Raw genomic sequence first — 19,868 nt, 5'->3', positions numbered from 1 at the left:
TCAGATATTTTTGACAGAATTTCTGGTCTGTAGATAAATGATGAGGAATCTTCACACTGGAAACCATGATGTCTGATGTAATGTTTTGAGATTACAAAAATGTTCAAGTGATATTTGTAAAGTTTTACCAAAGAACTTATTCTGGACATAATTTCTGAAGTGAAGAATACTGATGAGGTATCTTTGTACTTGCAACCATGCTGTCTTTATGTAAGATGCAAGGTTTTGAAAATGTGTGATATTTGTAAAGTTTGCTCAGAGAGTAAACTGCAAGTGAAGATTGTCATTGAAATTGTAAAATAATATATTTCATTATTTTTAAGTTGAGAATCACAATTCAATTCATAACTCATAAAATTCATGATCATTTTTAATAAAGAATAAGATTTAATAGATAATAAATTAACCTCATCAATTTTTTAAATTTTGAAGAAATCAATCAATTGAAAAGCTTGCTAAACACAGTAAACCAGTGTAAGGGGAGACAATCCACATCTAATGTGTTATTTCTCAAAAAAGAAAGAAAACTGTTAAGGTTTCCATTTTCTTTTCCAGGTCAACTTGGTCTGTGATTTACTGTTTACATACTAATTAAATACAAACTTGCTCAATCCTTAATTAGCCCAGACATTGAATTCTATTTAGATAACTATGATATCATGTAAAATTGTCTCAGATGTGTGACAGAAGTAGGCTGTGACAACATTTAAATGTGGTCTTTCTTTTGCATGATCCTGCATTGATTTAGAGATGTATGAATTTTCTGAATTCAAATCATCATTATCTGCCAAAACTATTTCATTGGATGTCGGGATACCAACATATACATCATAAATGTGTCACATTTTATTTGAATACTTAAGTTTATAAAAACTAATCAAAACAATTAACGAAAGGGTATCACCAAAATAACATCACAAAATTCAGATTACAACAAACAAAAATTCCCATCAAGAGTTCAGCCACATTTGTAATCAACTAAAAAAGATTGCTAGCAAGCATCACTAGAAACCCACAAGACTGTGTTATACTCATGACCCAAACAACAAAAGCAGAGTCTCCGGGGTTTGTAACAACGGCTAGTAAGATAAAAAGTTACTGGTGTACAACCACCAATATATCAATACCAATCAATAAAAAGTACCTCTAAAATAAATAGACAGTTTTAAATTTGTCTGCAGTAAGTATAATCCCACAGCTGTTTTGTTCCTTTACTTTATTGTACTGTTTGATTAAACTTCAACATTCTTTAATTTACATTTTCTTGTTTCCTATTGATATTAATTTATCTTGATCTTCCTGTAAATGTTTGTATAAATTTTGCAGATGTAAAAAAAATATGCATTGAACATTTATATAGGACATTAAAAACCATGCATTAATTTTTCAATTGTACAGTATGTTGTGTGTCTTACCCTTGAAAGTGTCCAAATTTAGTTATATTCGTATAAATGACTACATATTCTGACAGATTAACATTATTTTTATATCATAAAGGAAAAAAATAAAAATATTGTTGAGGGAACGTCTTGGTTTTGTTTTTACTTTTTTCTCCAATATTTATCTAACAGACCCGTCAATTTCATTTTCAGCTCAACTGCTGTCATCAAACTTATCCATGGCAGATAAGAATGTCTGTTTGCCATGTCTTGAAGACTTCTAATCAAAAACAGAAAGCCAGGAAATAAACATTTTTCTTTGAAACCATCACTAAATATCATACAAAACATGTGGATTGTGTCGTGAAATTTCACTCATGCCATGGTACTGCATCCATTCATTATTTAATATTTTCCTCAAAGATTTTACCATAATGATTCCAAAATGGCTTATAGCAGCATTTTGTAAACTTTTGTGCTGAAGATTTTTTGGGGCAAGTGAACTTTTCTTTTTAATTTTGTAAATTGACTGAATTGCCCATGAAACTACTTCATCAGAGAGGGTTGGGTCACACAAATGAAAGAAAAATCCTGAAATAGATTTTCTTTAGGTGTAGGTTTATTAAGTAGGGGTTCAGATATTACCAATACCAATATTGACATTCCATAAAGTATATATCCCTGTCATTTTGACCAAAAGGATGTGGAACATTGCACCATTATAAATATCCTGTGAAGTGAGTATAAAAATGATGTCAAATTGTGAAATCAAATTATCACCCTTCCTACAGAGAATGTTGTTTCCAGAATAAAAGCACATGTGAACTGAACTTTCCCTCGGTAGAAAGCAAATTTTGTCTCATTCCTAGCAAACAATTGAATGTAATTTTTCAATTTGTAAGAAAATGTTTCTTATACCAGAAGGGTTGGAGTGAAAGAAATGGAGTGTGTTTTACACAGGAAACGGAAGGACAGATGTGACAGAGTTTCAAGACATAAAGAAACAAAAAATAATGAACACTACAGATAATGTTGGAAATATTTTACTACATTTTGCTTCCACAAAAGCGCAATCATTTTGTTTCTTTTTTTTTCACTCAACATACTGGAAAACTATTGCATGTTTGAAGCATTGAAATTGCACTTTCCTATAAGCCATTAATTCAGTGAAATCTATTGATGTTACAAAAATCTTGCACAGTATAAATGTAGCCAGTATGATAACTATCTGGTGAGAACAGAAAATATTTGGAATACAATTTATAATATGGTTTTTGATTACTTAATTCAAACTTTCAGAAAACTTATTTTCCAATCAATATGCTGCACTAATTTGACACCTTCAGAATATTTCAGTACAAGCACAAATATGTACATACCTTACTAATAAATCTAAACAACGGTATCGGAACAGATACTTTTATCAAGATATTAGCATCCAATAGTTTGATCTAAAATCATTCTGATGACTAGGCAATTACAAAGGCATGGACTTGACATCAATCACCAATTTTACAGTCCATATACTCTCCATTTCAAACACACACAGATGAGAATTTTGGGGATATGTGCCAGGTAGCTGTGATAACATACTGTATAATCAAAAAGTTTCACAAGGCTTAATTTTCATGCTTTTTTTAAATTGTTAGTTTGTGGACACTTGATTTCGTGGATAAACACAGCTCAATAAATATTGTTGCACCAATATGAACATAGAGTAGACATAATAATTACGAGTGCATGGATTAAGAGTACCTGTGAATCAAGGAAAATGATTCTCTTTTGAAAATGATTGATTTTACAGTAAACAACCAATTGTTTTAACAGTTGCTTAATTAACAAATAAGCATATTATCAAAGATATGTAAGACCATGAATTAGGGGAAGAAATTAATTTGCAGAAATAATCACTAGGTTTTAAGAACTGAAAAACAAGTTTGTGTTTGTCTTTTTTCTTTCAGAACATCTTCAGATCACCATTTGCTTCCTTTCTTCTTCTTCTTCTTTTGAGCCTGAGCAGGTTTCTGTTGTCGAGGCCCCTGGGGCAAGGCTGCTGCAGCACTGGCAATAGGGGATGGAGCAGATCCTGGCCTCGGGGAACTCGCTTCACTCCCAGAACCTCCTTTACTAGCATCCCTAGAACACAACAGTTCACTTAAAATCTAGAATCCTCTCATCTGAACATATCTTATCAAAACAAGGAATAAAGATTCTGAATCTTTAAAGTGTTCACTAAATTTGTGTCGGCAGATTTTTGAGCAATCTCTAAAATCTCCTAAAATTCTTTCTTTTTTTTTTTGGAATAGAAGTCTCCTTTAATTTTTTAATCTTATGATGGATTGATTGCCAACAAAATATAGCTTTATCAAAAGTATAACATAAAACAAGGGCAATACTTACATGTCCCCTGAAGGTAGAGAAGCACTGCCTTGTGTTCCTTTACCTGGGTAAAATCAAGATTGAATGTTCTAATTGAGAAAATTGATTGATTTAATTGATAATTCAAATAAGCACAGCCTTACAGAGATCAAGAAGCTGCACAAAAAATACATACAAATGAAAAACACATTTTAAGACAAATTTTGAATAAGATACACAGCAAAATGAAATAACGAATTAAACTATCATTCAAAGTTCATTCCATCACACCATCAAAGTTATATAGACAATCAAGATTTTCATATTTCCACCACTTGAAACTCAAATACATCACAAACATTTTATAACACTTGGCACCATATTATTATCTGAGTAACGATCATCATGAATTCAAGTACTTACGAAAATATCTACAGATAGATTTAGATTATAGAGATTTATGCAGTAATCCCATTTATAAAGCTCTTCCCTAGAAAAACTGAATTATGAAAAAGCTGGACCTCTGCTCCATATCTAACATAGAAACTTACTAAACGGAATCAAGGATTTTATTCAGATTAATAGAGAAACCTTCTTCACAGACAACAGCAGGATAATGTAAATGTATCTAGGTACATATTTCAGTGTAATTTTATTTAATCTACAAGTACTGCGCTAAAGAATGATTCTGCTAATTACAGTTAAGATATTTTGTTTACATAGCAATTGTTGTGTTTACATAAATTCATCTGTTTACTCTTGATTTGTTGAAAAGTGATGATGTGCTACAATAAAATTGTTACACTTTGAAATGTCACATGATGGTATGAAATCTTGAAGTTTTACCAGAACAGCCTTCTTACTAACCTATATCCTTCTTCTTGTCCTTCCTTTTGCCCCTGTAATAAGAACGCTCCCTTCTGGGCAGCCATCTTTCAGGATCCTGTTCTGCATCAAGATTCTTAGGCAGTTTTCCTGAGGAATGACCGAGCAACAGATTTAACAAATTACTCCATTATATAAGAAGTTATTTTTCACAAAAATGTAATATAAAAAATTTTTATTCAAAAGTCAAATTCACGTTGTGAATTCTATGTCTGGAAAGTGTTTAACTGTAAATGATATAAACTTTATTTATTTTAAAACAATTGCTCACATTTTTTTCTCAAAACGAAAAATAGTATTGCAAAATATTCAGAAATTTGTAAGTGTACCATCTACCAAAGTAATAAAACATGTATATTTGAAAATATGCGTATTTTGATTTTTTTTTTTTCAACTTTTTATCTGCTAACATTATGAAAAATATACATAGGAAAATGAGATGGACTGTTACTCTGTGCTTATGAATTAAAGAATACCCTTATCATGTAAAAAGTATTAAATCAATATTTCTTCAGTATGTATATGGTATACAATGGGAATTTCATCAAAACAGCAAGTCAGTTTCAAATATGTAAACAAACCAATTCATTGGCAATTTAAACGTAACATTTCAGGAATAAATGGGGACAGACCTGCAAATACTGGTAACTTAGTCTAATAAAAATTTTGGCAATTTTCTTTTTAAAACGATCAAATTATATTTGAACAAATTAGAATTTCACAATCTGGATGTAAAATGACATCATATACACTTGTGTCTCAATCTTTCACTGATCAGATCTCTGCAAAAATAAGCAGCTATACTGTATTGATAAGGCCTGGGAAGGCTTAGTCGAATCTGGTCAGAAAGCAAAATAAATCTGTTGGTACATCCTTATTTCATAAACAATTAACACTAGTCTACTTGATCAAACCAATAAACAAAATTGGTATTTACCCAGAACCTAGTTTAGACAGCCCAAACTATTAAGAATACACAATTATGCAATTGGGTTTATCAAGTTTAATAAGAATAGGATTTTTCAGGGTCGAGACACATTTCATATCTCAGAGACAAACTCACCCTTCTTTCTCTTCTTCCTCTTCGCCTTTTGGATAATCATGTCACCCGACCTTTAACACACAAAAAAAACCAATTTCAAAAGTGAGAATACTTTACTATTTTTACAATGGAAGTCAATGCATAATTTTTGAAATTAGTAAGACTGACCATAATTCTTCATCAAATGTAATTTGTCATGCTTGTTTATCAACTCTGATAAAAAAAAATCCCAGCAACATAATAGTGTAAATGACCACATTCAAGAGGAAAAGGAGTGCAGGGACACTGGTAACACTACATATGCTCAAATCTCTTAATGTAATTGTGGAGGTATGAAAATCATTCAAGAATGAAGCACATACAGAGGATCAAAACATGAGTTGCCATTTGATATGAAAATGATGGAGTCTTTCCAGTCAAAGAATTATTTTGTTCTACCAAGCTCCTGGTGAGGTAGAATGAAAATAATTGTGACAGATTTCATGAATCTCGTATGAATTGGAAAAAATGCAAGATCCTGTTTATCTCATAACTTAGATATTTTCAATCTCATTATGAAAACAGCATTTCATTAGACAGACATAAAATCTTAATTGGCACTTTTCTCAATCTATATCTTTCTTTGCCAATGTCAATCAAAGTTCTGCTAGGTGAAAATTACATAAGTGGTTATACCAAAACTAATGGGTCTTCTTACATTGATAACAGTGTAGTTATGATATATTTCTGTATACAAAATTGTTTTAGCATATTTTATTTACTACAAAGACCTATACATACGGTCCAGGTGATGGCTGAGTGTCAGTCTTTTGTACTCTTTTCATGTATTTGGGTCCTAATGTACTAAAGGCCGCCTCCACAGCGTCAACGTCCACATTTTGGGCCAATGTCTTCACCGATGGCAGGTCATGACTAATACTGGCACAGTTAAGGATTTGTCAGAAGAACACTGACACACTTGTCCAGCTCACACATTTTTAATTTTTATTCTAATCAATCTTAACTTTCCTTATAACTTTACTTCCAGTCCATGCTTAAAAAGATAAATGATCTTTATTTAAAAGATTGGTTTATTAGAATAAAGCAGACAGCTTCTATGAAATACACTTTTCAAACTTACAGGACCCTTTACAAACTTACCACAATGACAGCATTTCAGTCATTTCATAGATCATAAGTATTCACCTTAGTGTGAAAATACTTAGAACAAGACAATTTGGCAAATTAAAGTCCCCAACCATTACATTCTCTCACAAAGTTGAATGCAAACTCCTTTTTCTTTGATGTAGATCAATGGTCGAAATGTAGGTCAGAGTGACCTACTTTTGATACATAACACCCTGCTTCTCCAAAGTGAACCCAAACCCCAAGTACAAAGTTCCTATAACTAGCAGTGAACGAGATAAAGTCTGGACAGACTTTTTCTTTGAAGAAGATCAATGCCTAAGAATGGATGGAAGGACTGACAGACACAATGCAATACTAGTTCACACAGTTCCCATTATGATTATTCAAAGTGCTCCAAGTCTATGCAGTTCTAGTCAGTGATAAAGATAAAATCTAAAACTGTATATATACACCACATTCACTTATAATAGTTCACTAAAACTGATATACTGTTTCCAAAACCACTTTTCTTATTCAACAAAGCCTACAACACAAACTTTGAAGACACGTTAAATTTGTGCTACAAAAATTACTTTAAATCCTGTTTTATAACTGTTGTAATTTTGTGCTTTTCTGTAAATTACAATGTGCATGTTTAACAAAATTAGTTAACTAACCATCTAGTGAAATTAGCTTCCGAATCCTAATCATATAATACCAGCATACTTAAATCCTTTACATGTAATAATAAAAGACTGCTTTTTTAAATATTATTTTTTATATACTATACAATAAGAATATCTTAAATGTAGAATTTTCGCAAGGATACAGTTGTGCCTTTTCTGGATCAAACTGAGAGTATGCCGAGATGAGTTGAGCAAGTGTATGTGGATCATTTGGCTGAGATCTGTGGAGAAAAGTAGAATTAAAACTTATTTCAAAAGACAAATAATGTTGGTATCTAATATTAACGTTGACGTTTATACAGATAACAGAAACAATAGGAAGTTGACAGTTATAACAGGAAGTTGAAAAATGAGAAGAGCAAGGTCGCTTTCACATAAGCGGCTGAAATGGTTGGACCGATTGAACCCACAAGAAAATTGCCAGGTACAGATACGGACCAAGACTTAACTGCAGAATATTTAGCATGTGCAGATTGAGAGGTCCAGTTGTACCTGTCAAAACTAACTTGCTGCATATCACTAGTTTTCAGAATTAGGGTCGGTGCACTAACATATTTCCAGAGTGATTGTGCTATCAAGTGAGTGAAATGGATAGTATCTTAATTTTAGTTAATTGTTTTATACTTGACAGGAAATTCCAAAACTGTGCATTTTGGATACTACATATAGCAGGTCCAACAGCCATTGCATGTATATGTGTAGAGTGGACCACTTGAACCGTTTTAACAGTTAGCGGCCTTAGAAGTTAAAAGGATAACAGGAAAATGACTGTTAAAAAAATAAAATGGCAAGCTCTACCTTCTGAGATCCTCTAGCATGGCAGCAGCCTGTCGAGGATTGCCATTCTTCAGTTGAAAATTTGCATTGGCTCGAGTCATCAGAAGATGGTCTGCACTGTTTGCCTGCAAGGAAATTCAGTTGTGTATAGTTATCATCATTGTACTTTTATATAATTTACTTTTAATCAAGATGTTTTACTTGTATTAAAACAGAAAAAAAAATTCTCTTTTTACACATTTGTAAAATGAACGACATCCAAAAGCGTTTTGGTTCTCGTCCCTAGGTAGTGTTACCTGGTTTTTCTGGTACCACTTTACAGTGCGGTCTAGGACTTCTGACGCAGAATCATTATCTTCTTGACTCACGTACAAAGTAACAAGTGCTGATACCTGGAGGTAAAAGACAACATTTTGTTATAAATTTAGTCCACTCTACATGGAAAAAGTTCTTCTGTAATCTTCCTTATCAATTCAATTGAAATTACACAGTCTTTAACTTTCGGAAGGACCTATCACTTGTGTACCTCCCCTCCCATCTCCCCTCCTCTACCACCCCTGGATGGACCACTCTATACCTACCACCCCTGGTTTATACTGGATGGACCACTCTATACCTACCACCTCTGTTCTGTACTGGATGGACCACCCTATACCTACCACCCTTGTTCTGTACTGGATGGACCACTCTATACCTACCATCCCTGTTCTGTACTGGATGGACCACTCTATACCTACCACCCCTGTTCTGTACTGGATGGACCACTCTATACCTACCACCCCTGTTCTGTACTGGATGGACCACTCTATACCTACCATCCCTGTTCTGTACTAGATGGACCACTCTAGACCTACCACCCCTGTTCTGTACTGGATGGACCACTCTATACCTACCACCCCTGTTCTATACTGAATGGACCACTCTATAACTACCACCCCTGTTGTGAACTGGAGGGACAACTTTATACCTACCACCCCTGGTCTGTATTGGATGGACCACTCTATACCTACCACCCCTGTTCTGTACTGAATGGACCACTCTATACCTACCACCCCTGTTCTGTACTGGATGGACCACTCTATTCCTACCACCCCTGTTCTGTACTGGAGGGACCACTCTCTTACCACCCCTGTTCTGTACTGGAGGGACCACTCTATAACTACCACCCCTGTTCTGTACTGGAGGGACCACTCTATACCTACCATCCCTGTTCTGTACTGAATGGACCACTCTATACCTACCACCCCTGTTCTGTACTGGAGGGACCACTCTATACCTACCACCCCTGTTCTGTACTGAATGGACCACTCTATACCTACCACCCCTGTTCTGTACTGGATGGACCACTCTATACCTACCACCCCTGTTCTGTACTGGAGGGACCACTCTCTTACCACCCCTGTTCTGTACTGGAGGGACTACTTTATACCTACCATCCCTGTTCTGTACTGAATGGACCACTCTATACCTACCACCCCTGTTCTGTACTGGAGGGACCACTCTCTTACCACCCCTGTTCTGTACTAGAGGGACCACTCTATACCTACCATCCCTTTTCTGTACTGGAGGGACCACTCTATAACTACCACCCCTGTTCTGTACTGGATGGACCACTCTATACCTACCATCCCTGTTCTGTACTGGAGGGACCACTCTATAACTACCACCCCTGTTGTGAACTGGAGGGACAACTTTATACCTACCACCCCTGGTCTGTATTGGAGGTCACCGATGGACTTCAGGGCATCACAAGCTTGGTATACTTCACCGTGAACCAGGTGGATCTGAGCTGAAGCCAGCTGTATTTTTACAGCCTGTCCTGGATGAACCTTTGTGTAGTCCTGTGAAATGTAATACATCTTATTGTGATTTCTGGATTTTAACATACAATTTTGACAAAAAAAACTATCTGTGAGACCCTGTATCAGCTGGTAACAAAGGAAAGCATTAAGTTTTTCAAATCTTTTATCCATGAACCCATTGTGATAGTTTTCTGTTAAAGAATAGAGAGACATCAAATGTTATTATCATAACTGGAAAAGGTGATAATGTATATTGTGATACATATTGCGATACAGTCTCAATGCATCACAATATGTTTCAGCTGTATTGTTACACCCCTAGCATTTAGTAGCGACAAAACTGCATACTATCATAGATGACATGGATAAATCAAAACATTTGGACTGAAAAGCTTTGTCTAGAGAATAAAAACAAGTCTTTAAACATCATCAATTATATGACAAGGACTTGAGATTAAACCTGTAGGCTAGTGTGTAAGGTATACTCACCTGCATGAGCTGGATGGCACGTTTGTAGTCCTTATCTTTAACATACTGAGCAGCATCCACCAGTACAGGGGTCGGCAGTTCAGGGAACTGAGTCTTCAACTTGGCAGCAAGGCTGTGGCATTGATCAGCCTGTAATTACAAGTTTTTTGTAGGGTATGAACTTCAGATCAAATAATTTGTACTAATGTTTCCCAGGGAAGTGTTATGTACCATATTTTCCGGATTATAAGCCGTACTCATGAGTCGGGCATGTGACTTATATACAGGTGTGACTGATATGAGGACATAAAATCAACAGGATGAAAAAAAAGCAGGAAACGTACCAGTAAACCAGTACCATTTTTATCTAATCCTACCTTTTAATATGAACCACAATAATATCTTCTTGACTTTCGCGGTTACTTCAAAGTCATAGTGGAAGTTTACAATAGCATTTTGCATGCTTGAATCAATAAGTCATAAGGATTTAGGTCAAATTCTAGAACAACCATCACGCTTGTTAAAGATATGAATGGCTCCATGTAACTTACAAGAAGAAATAATATGTGATTATAAGAATTTGGTTAGCATGCAAGGGCATTTGCTAATATTTAACATTATAGACATGGATGGGTAAATTGTTTAGTAAACTGTACGTAACAGCAGGCCCTATATCTGTGCATAAACAATCTGTGAAGACACCCAAATCAAACAAGTTAGATATTTGCTCTTTTACACTTTTTGAAACACGTCATCTGTGTAAGCCACAGAAATATTCCAGACAAATGATGTTGTTATATGGATTGTACGAGCTGACCTGGTTTGTATGAAGATGGAGCAGACACTGGTTTATGTTGATACTCTGTCTTTGTTTGCTGGTCAGCTTATGTTTCAAGCTATCTGATGTGGCCGACTTCATTTTCTTCTTTGAGTCAAACACGTTCTGATCCTATAAATATGACAGTTTTAAAAGAATATTTCAGTTGCTTCTTCTTTCATTCTTTTTTTTTTCCATTTTCCTTTTCTTTCTTTTTTTTTTATTTTTCAAACTTTATTTTCAACCTGTTCTTTAAGTCATGCATTAAGAATGGATAAATTGAAGTAGTACAAAGAAATGTAATATAGGGATTAATCTGACAATCTTTTTAATATTTATCAAAATCCCCTTCAGAATGGGCATTAACCATGTGCAAACACTTCACATGGTACAAAGAGGACACACAGGCATCTTGGCACCCAACATTGTTTGATTTTTATTTGCTTTTTAAAAGTTGAAATTTTACCTGCTTTTCTATTCATTCCTTTGTTTTTGCTATCAATTATATGAAATTTTAAAATTCCTCTGAAGAAATAGCAATAACAATCATCTACAACTGCCAAACCAAAAATGATCTCTTGTCATCCATTTTGCTTTTCTGATCTTAGCCTCAAAAATGAAAATGGCACAAACTAAGGACCATGGATAACATAACCAGGATAACAAACTTTCAAAGCCAAAATTCAAGACGCCTACCTGTCGGCCTTTATGTTTTTCTGGTAAGTCCAAAAATCAAACAGGCACAACAAGGAACCAAGAAGAAACTACATATAAAATTTGAGAAAGATCCATCCAGTACTTCTCAAGTCATAGCAATAACAAACTTTCATAGTCAAAATTCAAGATGGCCACCTGTCAGCCATTTTGTTTTTCTGGCAAGTCCAAAAATCAAACAGACACATCTAAGGGCCAAGAAGAACCTACATACAAAATCAGAGAAAGATCCAGTCTGCACTTCTCAAGAAAAAGTGATAACAAGAATTGTTTATGGATGAACTGACCATGGATGTAGGACAATTTGAATAGACAACCATCTGATGAGTCTTCTGCAGTACTTATCCTGACGTGATGTACCTATACATTCTATTATGTACACTGATTTAAGTTTATCAGATAGGCAAGGAATCTGACAGATGATGACTTCATGAAATGTTATGAAACTTACTTATACTCTAGTTAGCATGCAAAGTTTTTACAAAAAGAAATTATATAATGGTATACTATTAGTCTGGAAATTTGTCAGTTGATTGCTGTTATTATCAATTGTTTTTCTTTTTTTTAATTTTCAAATTTTTTTGATATCTGATTATCATACCTTATTGAGAGTGACAATATTATTAGAAGCAACTGCTGAAATGCCTGCATCAGAGGGTCTGAAAAAAAAATCAAAACAAACAGTAGATTATAAACTTTATTCTAATTCATTTGAGATGTAACATGACATTTGATTGGTCAATGAAAATAATCTGTAACAATAGTGTACCCTTAAAAGGTCACATGATTTTGAATTTGACAATATATCAACAATACTGACAATAAATTAACAATACAGAAAATAAATTAATACTGAAAATAAATTAACAATGCTGACAATATATCAACAATACTGACAATTAATTAACAATACTGAAAATAAATTATCAATACTGACAATATATCAACAATACTGACAATTAATTAACAATACTGAAAATAAATTAATACTGAAAATAAATTAACAAAGCTGACAATATATCAACAATACTGACAATAAATTAACAATACAGAAAATAAATTAATACTGAAAATAAATTAACAATGCTGACAATATATCAACAATACTGACAATTAATTAACAATACTGAAAATAAATTATCAATACTGACAATATATCAACAATACTGACAATTAATTAACAATACTGAAAATAAATTATCAATACTGACAATATATCAACAATACTGACAATTAATTAACAATACTGAAAATAAATTATCAATACTGACAATATATCAACAATACTGACAATTAATTAACAATACTGAAAATAAATTATCAATACTGACAATATATCAACAATACTGACAATTAATTAACAATACTGAAAATAAATTAACAATGCTGACAATATATCAACAAAACTGACGAAAAATTAACAATTTGAAGTTAAGTGTTTAAGCTGAATATCAATACATACTTGTGTTTCATAACCTGATTGTAGATACCAAGAGCTTCCTCTGTTCGCTGTAGTTTCTGTAGGACAAATGCCAGCTGTACTCTGTAATAGACACAAGTGTTCTTAATAGTCAGGTAATTACATCAACTATGGAAGTTTAAGTGGATCACAACCCAGGGTACATTAGGGAAAACAAATTATCAAACAGTATTCATCTTTTTTCGATTTGACAAGATTTTTCCTTAAGAAAATATATGTAAACTTTTTTCATTTTTCAAATTTTTTTCAGCAATTTCATTACTGTGGCAGACATGAAAATCAACATATCCCACTTCAAATTAACTTTTTGAAAAGTGGAATATTACTTCGAATGTACTTAATTTAGCACAATCAAATTTCAGTGTTAAAATAAGATTACTACTATAATAGGTCTGTTTACAGTATTCTAAAACATTGACCTGGTCCCCTGTATAAAAAGATAATATTCAATGGCAACTTTGATCAACCTGAAGCTGTACCATTTTGTCTAAAATCACCAACCAGTCATTCCTAGAACTTGTAAAACAGCAGAGGAAAATAATCAAATTGAAGTGTACCTGATGATAGCAAGTTCATCCTGAATTTCTTCCTCTGTGGCCTCGGAGTCATCCTCAAACATTTTTCTGCAGTACACTAGATAAAAACATCAGTATGTCTATATTTTAAAAAAATTATTTGAAAGGAATGAGCTAAGGCAAGCCTTTCAATTATAATATTATTTTCTAAATGTGTGTAAAACTGAAAAGAAATTGTTTCAAGAAAAACCTATCCAGGATGAGTGAGAGCACACATACATTTACAACATATATGTACTTTTTCAAAGACTACTAAAAAGACTTATTTACAAAGTAAAATGGTGCTACTGCATGAAATTGGGTATAAAACGTACCTCTGTACTTTCTTTTCTGGTTTAAATCCAAGATGTCATTTCAAGGGTAAAAACTTGAAGATAACATATAATAATATATATTTGTTAATCCTTCCTCTGAAGTATCTTATTTCCTTCTCATGGTTTGCCTCTAGCAAGGAAAGCAACATAAGTTTCTACACAATGAATATTTCCTGTTTTAACAAAGTATATATTAATCAGATAATCTGTTTTAATATCACCTTACAATGACATTTTTGTTAAAACTATCAATAAGATCTCTATATGATTCACATACCTTCTGCTTTTCTCAGTTTTTTCTCTGCACCATGAAAATCTTTGCGACCAATGAGATAACAGGCCATGTTATAACACATTTCATACGACTCCTCCTGAAGTCCAGGATCATCCTGTCAAAAAACAACAGTATTAATCAAGTGATGATATTTTTGTAGGATTTTTCAAAAAGCGAGGCTTAGTTGAAAAAGTCCCATTACTTAGAGATATACATGAACAGAACCTTAAGTGATGGGCAAGATCTATTGGAAAAGCATACAGAGTCGAAGACTCAGGTATTTTGAGCCCAGACTACCTGAGGTAGGTCTCAAACCTACAACCTAAAGGTGGAGGGCTCGTGATAAAGACAGTTAGATGTCTTAACCACTTGGCCACTGCAGACAAATCAGAATAATAATTTGATATTAATAAAAGATATTATCACTCTGATCTATATTTTACTTTGTTCTAAATATTAATCTGTTGGAGTCTGAGTCCTGTGATAAAAAGTATCTCAAATTTGTTTTCATGTTATATAAGGCTTCATGAAACTCTTATCAAAGTTTCCATGAAATCTCCCATAAAATGAAAACTTGTTTCAAGTTATATACATATTTTCATAAGCATACACAATATAACAGTTTAATACCAATGTATATTGATGACAAAAAATAGATTTAATTTTAAGATGAACTTACCATATCTACTTCATCCCATAACTGACGAGATGCTAGTACTGCTGACAGATTTGTCTCCCTTTCCTCATCATACTCATCCTAAAATATTGCATCAGATATTTATGCTTGTGATGTCCAATGGTTTCAGAAGAATACATTAGGAGTAATGAATTTTCTCCTCTAATTTTATTTCCTAGTTTTAATCTTTTTTGACAAAAATAAAATTATACATATTCAATTTTTTTTTATCCCATTTTATGCACAAATTTTAAAAATAGTTAGAATTTTGATATTGAATGTATCCAATTATTGCGTATTATCCATTTACTCCTTCTTTTTCCTAATTAAGCCAGGAAGAACTTTTTATACAAAAATCAGATTCTGAATTCTGAATTCTGAATATGACAAACAGGTCTTAGACCATACACAACTTTAAACTATGGGAGAGGTTCAAATTACTCTGACAGTAATAAAACTACAAGGCTATGAGAATTTACGCAGACATACCTCAGAATTCTGAATAAGGTTTTTGTAGAGTTGGTAGCACTCCTCATACTGTTCCAATCTGTAGAGCTACAACAAACACAGGTTAGTGATTGGTAAATAATTCAAGCAAGGGCCATCAGATACAGGTTATTCTCCCCAATCGGGACAAAATTTAAGTATGAAATATAACAAAGGGCAATAAGAGATTATTGTGCATTGCACTTCTCCTTGTTGAGATCTATCTACATATGACATTTCATGTTGATACCTCTTACAGTTCAAGTGTAATGCTTCAGACAAAATTAAGCTATGAAAAACAGCAAAGGGTAATAACTCCCTAATTATACAAAAGAGAGTGATGATTCTTGTGCACGGAACTTCTCCTTGTTGAGATCTATCTACCAATGAAGATTCATAACGATACCTCTTTCAGTTTTAGTGTAATGTTTAATACATTACTATTCCAATCTGTAAAGCTACAACAAAACAAAAACAAGTCCGACAAGGGCCATCAGATCCAGGTTATTCTTCTTGATCGAGAGAAAATTAAAGGATAAAAAATCATATTTGGTAAGCTTCCCCATACAGCCCCAGGGGGCTGAGACCCAACATGCATACCAAATTGATTCCCCTTCACCCAAGGATGCATTAGACAAAATCTGAGTAAAATTCAATCATTCTTACAGGAAGAGAAGGATTTTAAAGAACTTGCAAAATTTCCTCTTTTGGGGCTTGTTCCTCTGTCAGCTGAGACCCACCATTTACACAAAATTTCTTTCTCTTCCTGCAAGGATGCTTCTGAGTTGGTCAGTTCGTAGGAAAAAGTTTGATGGATGACAAATGCTGCCATATGAGTTAAAAATATAATGTTTCTCTTTCCCCATGCACATATATGTTAATATACCATCCTTACCACTTGTGCCAATAGTTCATTAGTCCTGTTGTCAGGTTTCTCCACACTCCTCAGTGTTGATAATGCTTCCATTGTCCGATTAAGACGGTACTCACAATATGCTTTCTCAAACTTCAGACCACTGAAAAACATCAACTTTTAACTGTATCATTCCAAATAATATTAATGCTGTAATGTTTGCCTACAGGGATCACCATTTAGTAATAACATTCAAAAAAACAATTAGAGAACTGAATAAAAAATTACAATAAAATTAACCCTTTCCCTTTAAAGCAATTAATTGGAGACACCCAGTGTACATTGTATTACCTTGCATGTGCCTTGGCTTTGTGAAGTGCTGTCAAAGCTTCATCAAATCTGTCCAGCTTACTGAGACACACAATTTTACAGTGAAAGGCTGCACTCTCCCCAGCATCTTCTTGTAAAACTGTTGAGAGAATTTTGTAAAACATGAAATTATGTTTTTGTTGTTTATACTTTTTCTTTACTTTTTAATTTGTACATCATGGACAATGAGGTATATGTAATATAACCAATCAAATTTAATTTTCCTATGTACTGTAGACAGTTTCACTTTGATCAAATTCAGTTACACAGATAAATATAAAAGATGATGTTTCTTATATGTGTAGTATAATTGTAATCAGAATGACTGAAAGGAATTTAGAAACTGATTAGTTTACATCAATTTGTTGATAACACATGTACTTAAAAAACTGATGTGTAAAATGATTACCACCAACCATTTCCAAGGATACAAAGCGAAGTTTATTTGACACTTCAATTTAAATGTGATAGAACAGAGAAAAAAAACACATTCTTGTCGACTGCCCTCACAGGAATCAAACCTGGGTTTCCAATGTGACAATCCTTAGCACTAACTCCGGTGAAGAAACATGCCCCTGCAGCTGAGTGACAGATATTTTCCAACAGGAACATGTACTTATATTATTCAACTATGTACAAGATATACTGATCAGCTATTTTTACCCTACTCATTTTCCTCTTGAGATTTCTTAAATCCCAACCCAAAATTCTAAATGTCACATGTTGTGGGATTTCTTTGGAAAACCCAGGTCTCCAGTGCTTGGCTCTACCAAAAGATTTAAGAAGCATGTTCCATCAGCTGAGTGACTGTGACCAACTTTAACACTGCTTTGTGACCTAGTCCTTTTACAACTGTCTTTTTACAAACTCATACATGTACATTTTGAAACTGATAAAGTAATGACAGATTTTTTTAATATTTATTGTTTGTAATTAATGTTATGTAACAATGCAACATAACTAAGCTATGGTGTCTTTCTCCCAAAGCTAGAAGTTGTCTTATTCACTGCACAAAAAGTCCAAATTAATGTAGATATTAATTTATTGATGTATTATTATTTTGACCATTATTTTCCATTTTTTTCTGAGAGCTCTGTACAGCCAAGTATTTGCCGCTTTCCCAATTGGATTCATTTCATAATATGGCATAATTTCTGAAAATCTACCTTACTCCATAAAAGCTCCACCTCAACAGAACTGATCAATTTTAATAACCTGATAATTAATCAGGATGGCCACAGCCCCTCTGGGTAATAGTCCTGCATTTAAGGGATAGTTATTTTACCTCTTTGAGTCATCATTTTGTTACTCAAATTTAGGATCATTTAAAATAGAAATATAAAGCGTTTTTTTTAATTTGAAGTAACTGATTGATTCCTCAAAGTGGAAACAATCTCTAACTCAATTACAGAACTATTACCCACATGCATGGTTGTGCCCAACCTGCTAATTGTGACTTTTCCCTTTGAGCAACCAGCAAAAATTTTGAAGACTCGATTTAGCCTGACAAGAAAGTAACTGGAATAAGATAGAGGGGCACAACACAATTTCCATTTAATCTTACTGAGACGTCTGAATCAATCCCTCATATGCTGGTTTCATATTTAGAAACCATCATTTTTTTTATCACCATATGTCGAACCCCGTTCCAGAACTGCCACATCGGTACCTTGGAATGTTAGCGTATATCGTTGTGCGTTCAAACTATGAATAAGGTGGGATTTAAATACGTTTCAAATTATCATATGTACTTTTGTTTGAGAACTTCAGTGCCTTTTCGAATTCCTGATTCTGTCCAAACTTTTTCAATTCAGCATATAAAGCCGGCAGGTTCGGTGTGGTCTGCGCCATTTTCTCACTTTTTCCCCACGGGAAGCGGAAATAATAACAAATGCGGAATACACAAAAAAGGCCAAGAAAACTGAGGACCATATTTCCGGAATATTGATTCCGTTTATTTTATTTAAATTACTTTATAAAATTTGAAGTTTCTTCTTAAATTCCACAAGTAGGACTAATTTCAAATTGCCTGAAATGACCAGGAGATAGTCTTAAAGAAGTGTTGTTATCTTTAGGTTTGGTTCAAAATCCAATACGGCAACCAAAACGTCATATTTTAAGCTTCTTCATTGAGCTGAAAATTGGTTGGGTATTCAGGACAGAAAATCTGCCGTGTAACTAATTAATTGTGGCGGGTATATATAACAGACATTATCAATAAATCTCTTGTTATCTAAAGGCAAGGCATCATCGGTTCATCTGGAAGAGAAAATGCGGCACTTCGTTTAGTCTTTTGATCTGTTGTGATATGGTATTCGATAAATTCAACCTCATATTAAAAAAAGAAGTCAGCCAAGATAGGGATGTTCCCTTTGAAAACATGAACCATCCTGTGCTGTTGGCGTCTTGTCCAGGGACAAGCAATGTTACCCCAATTTTCATAGCATGCTGTGGGCCTCCTGCATTGTGTTCCATGAGGTTCCCATCAGCTTATACAAGGTGACCCTGCCTAAAAAACATACTGATTATTAATGGACGATAAACCCAGCAAACAAACAATCTACGTTTTGTAAAATCCTAGTCCATTTGTGTAAATTTACTTCCATTTACGATCCTAGATCTCTAACATATATTATTTTTATTTCTTTACCATTTTCATTATAAACGCCAACATATTTCCATTTTTACAAACATGGAGGTGTGTGGCCCATTAGAGGAATATCTTTACAATCCTTATTCTTCAGTTTGAACAAATGCATGGCTTCGCCACATCTATAGTCAGGGGCATCATTTGGGAAAGAAAAAA

General features: G+C 33.7%; 1 protein-coding gene across 1 annotated transcript; it reads right to left on the bottom strand.

Moving 5' to 3' along the window:
• Positions 1-2,406: 2,406 nt before the first annotated feature.
• LOC132554054 (signal recognition particle subunit SRP72-like) lies at positions 2,407-18,922 on the bottom strand. The gene is made up of 20 exons (XM_060218350.1): positions 18,814-18,922; positions 17,045-17,162; positions 16,736-16,856; positions 15,844-15,909; positions 15,358-15,435; positions 14,682-14,793; positions 14,073-14,148; positions 13,498-13,578; positions 12,637-12,694; positions 11,322-11,453; positions 10,526-10,654; positions 9,938-10,075; positions 8,531-8,626; positions 8,256-8,359; positions 7,601-7,678; positions 6,445-6,582; positions 5,686-5,735; positions 4,605-4,712; positions 3,780-3,822; positions 2,407-3,515 (listed from the first exon to the last, which is right to left on the bottom strand). The coding sequence occupies exons 1-20, from the start codon at positions 18,911-18,913 to the stop codon at positions 3,353-3,355; spliced, it is 1,989 nt and encodes a 662-aa protein (XP_060074333.1). The 5' UTR covers positions 18,914-18,922; the 3' UTR covers positions 2,407-3,352.
• Positions 18,923-19,868: the final 946 nt, after the last annotated feature.

This window comes from Ylistrum balloti, unplaced genomic scaffold (genome assembly GCF_031769215.1).
Source record: "Ylistrum balloti isolate Yb309-2 unplaced genomic scaffold, AGI_CSIRO_Ybal_v1 Utg370374, whole genome shotgun sequence".
NCBI lineage: Eukaryota > Metazoa > Mollusca > Bivalvia > Pectinida > Pectinidae > Ylistrum > Ylistrum balloti.
The sequence above is the reverse complement of the archived record's forward strand: the minus strand, read 5'-3'. Positions and strand labels throughout refer to the sequence as shown.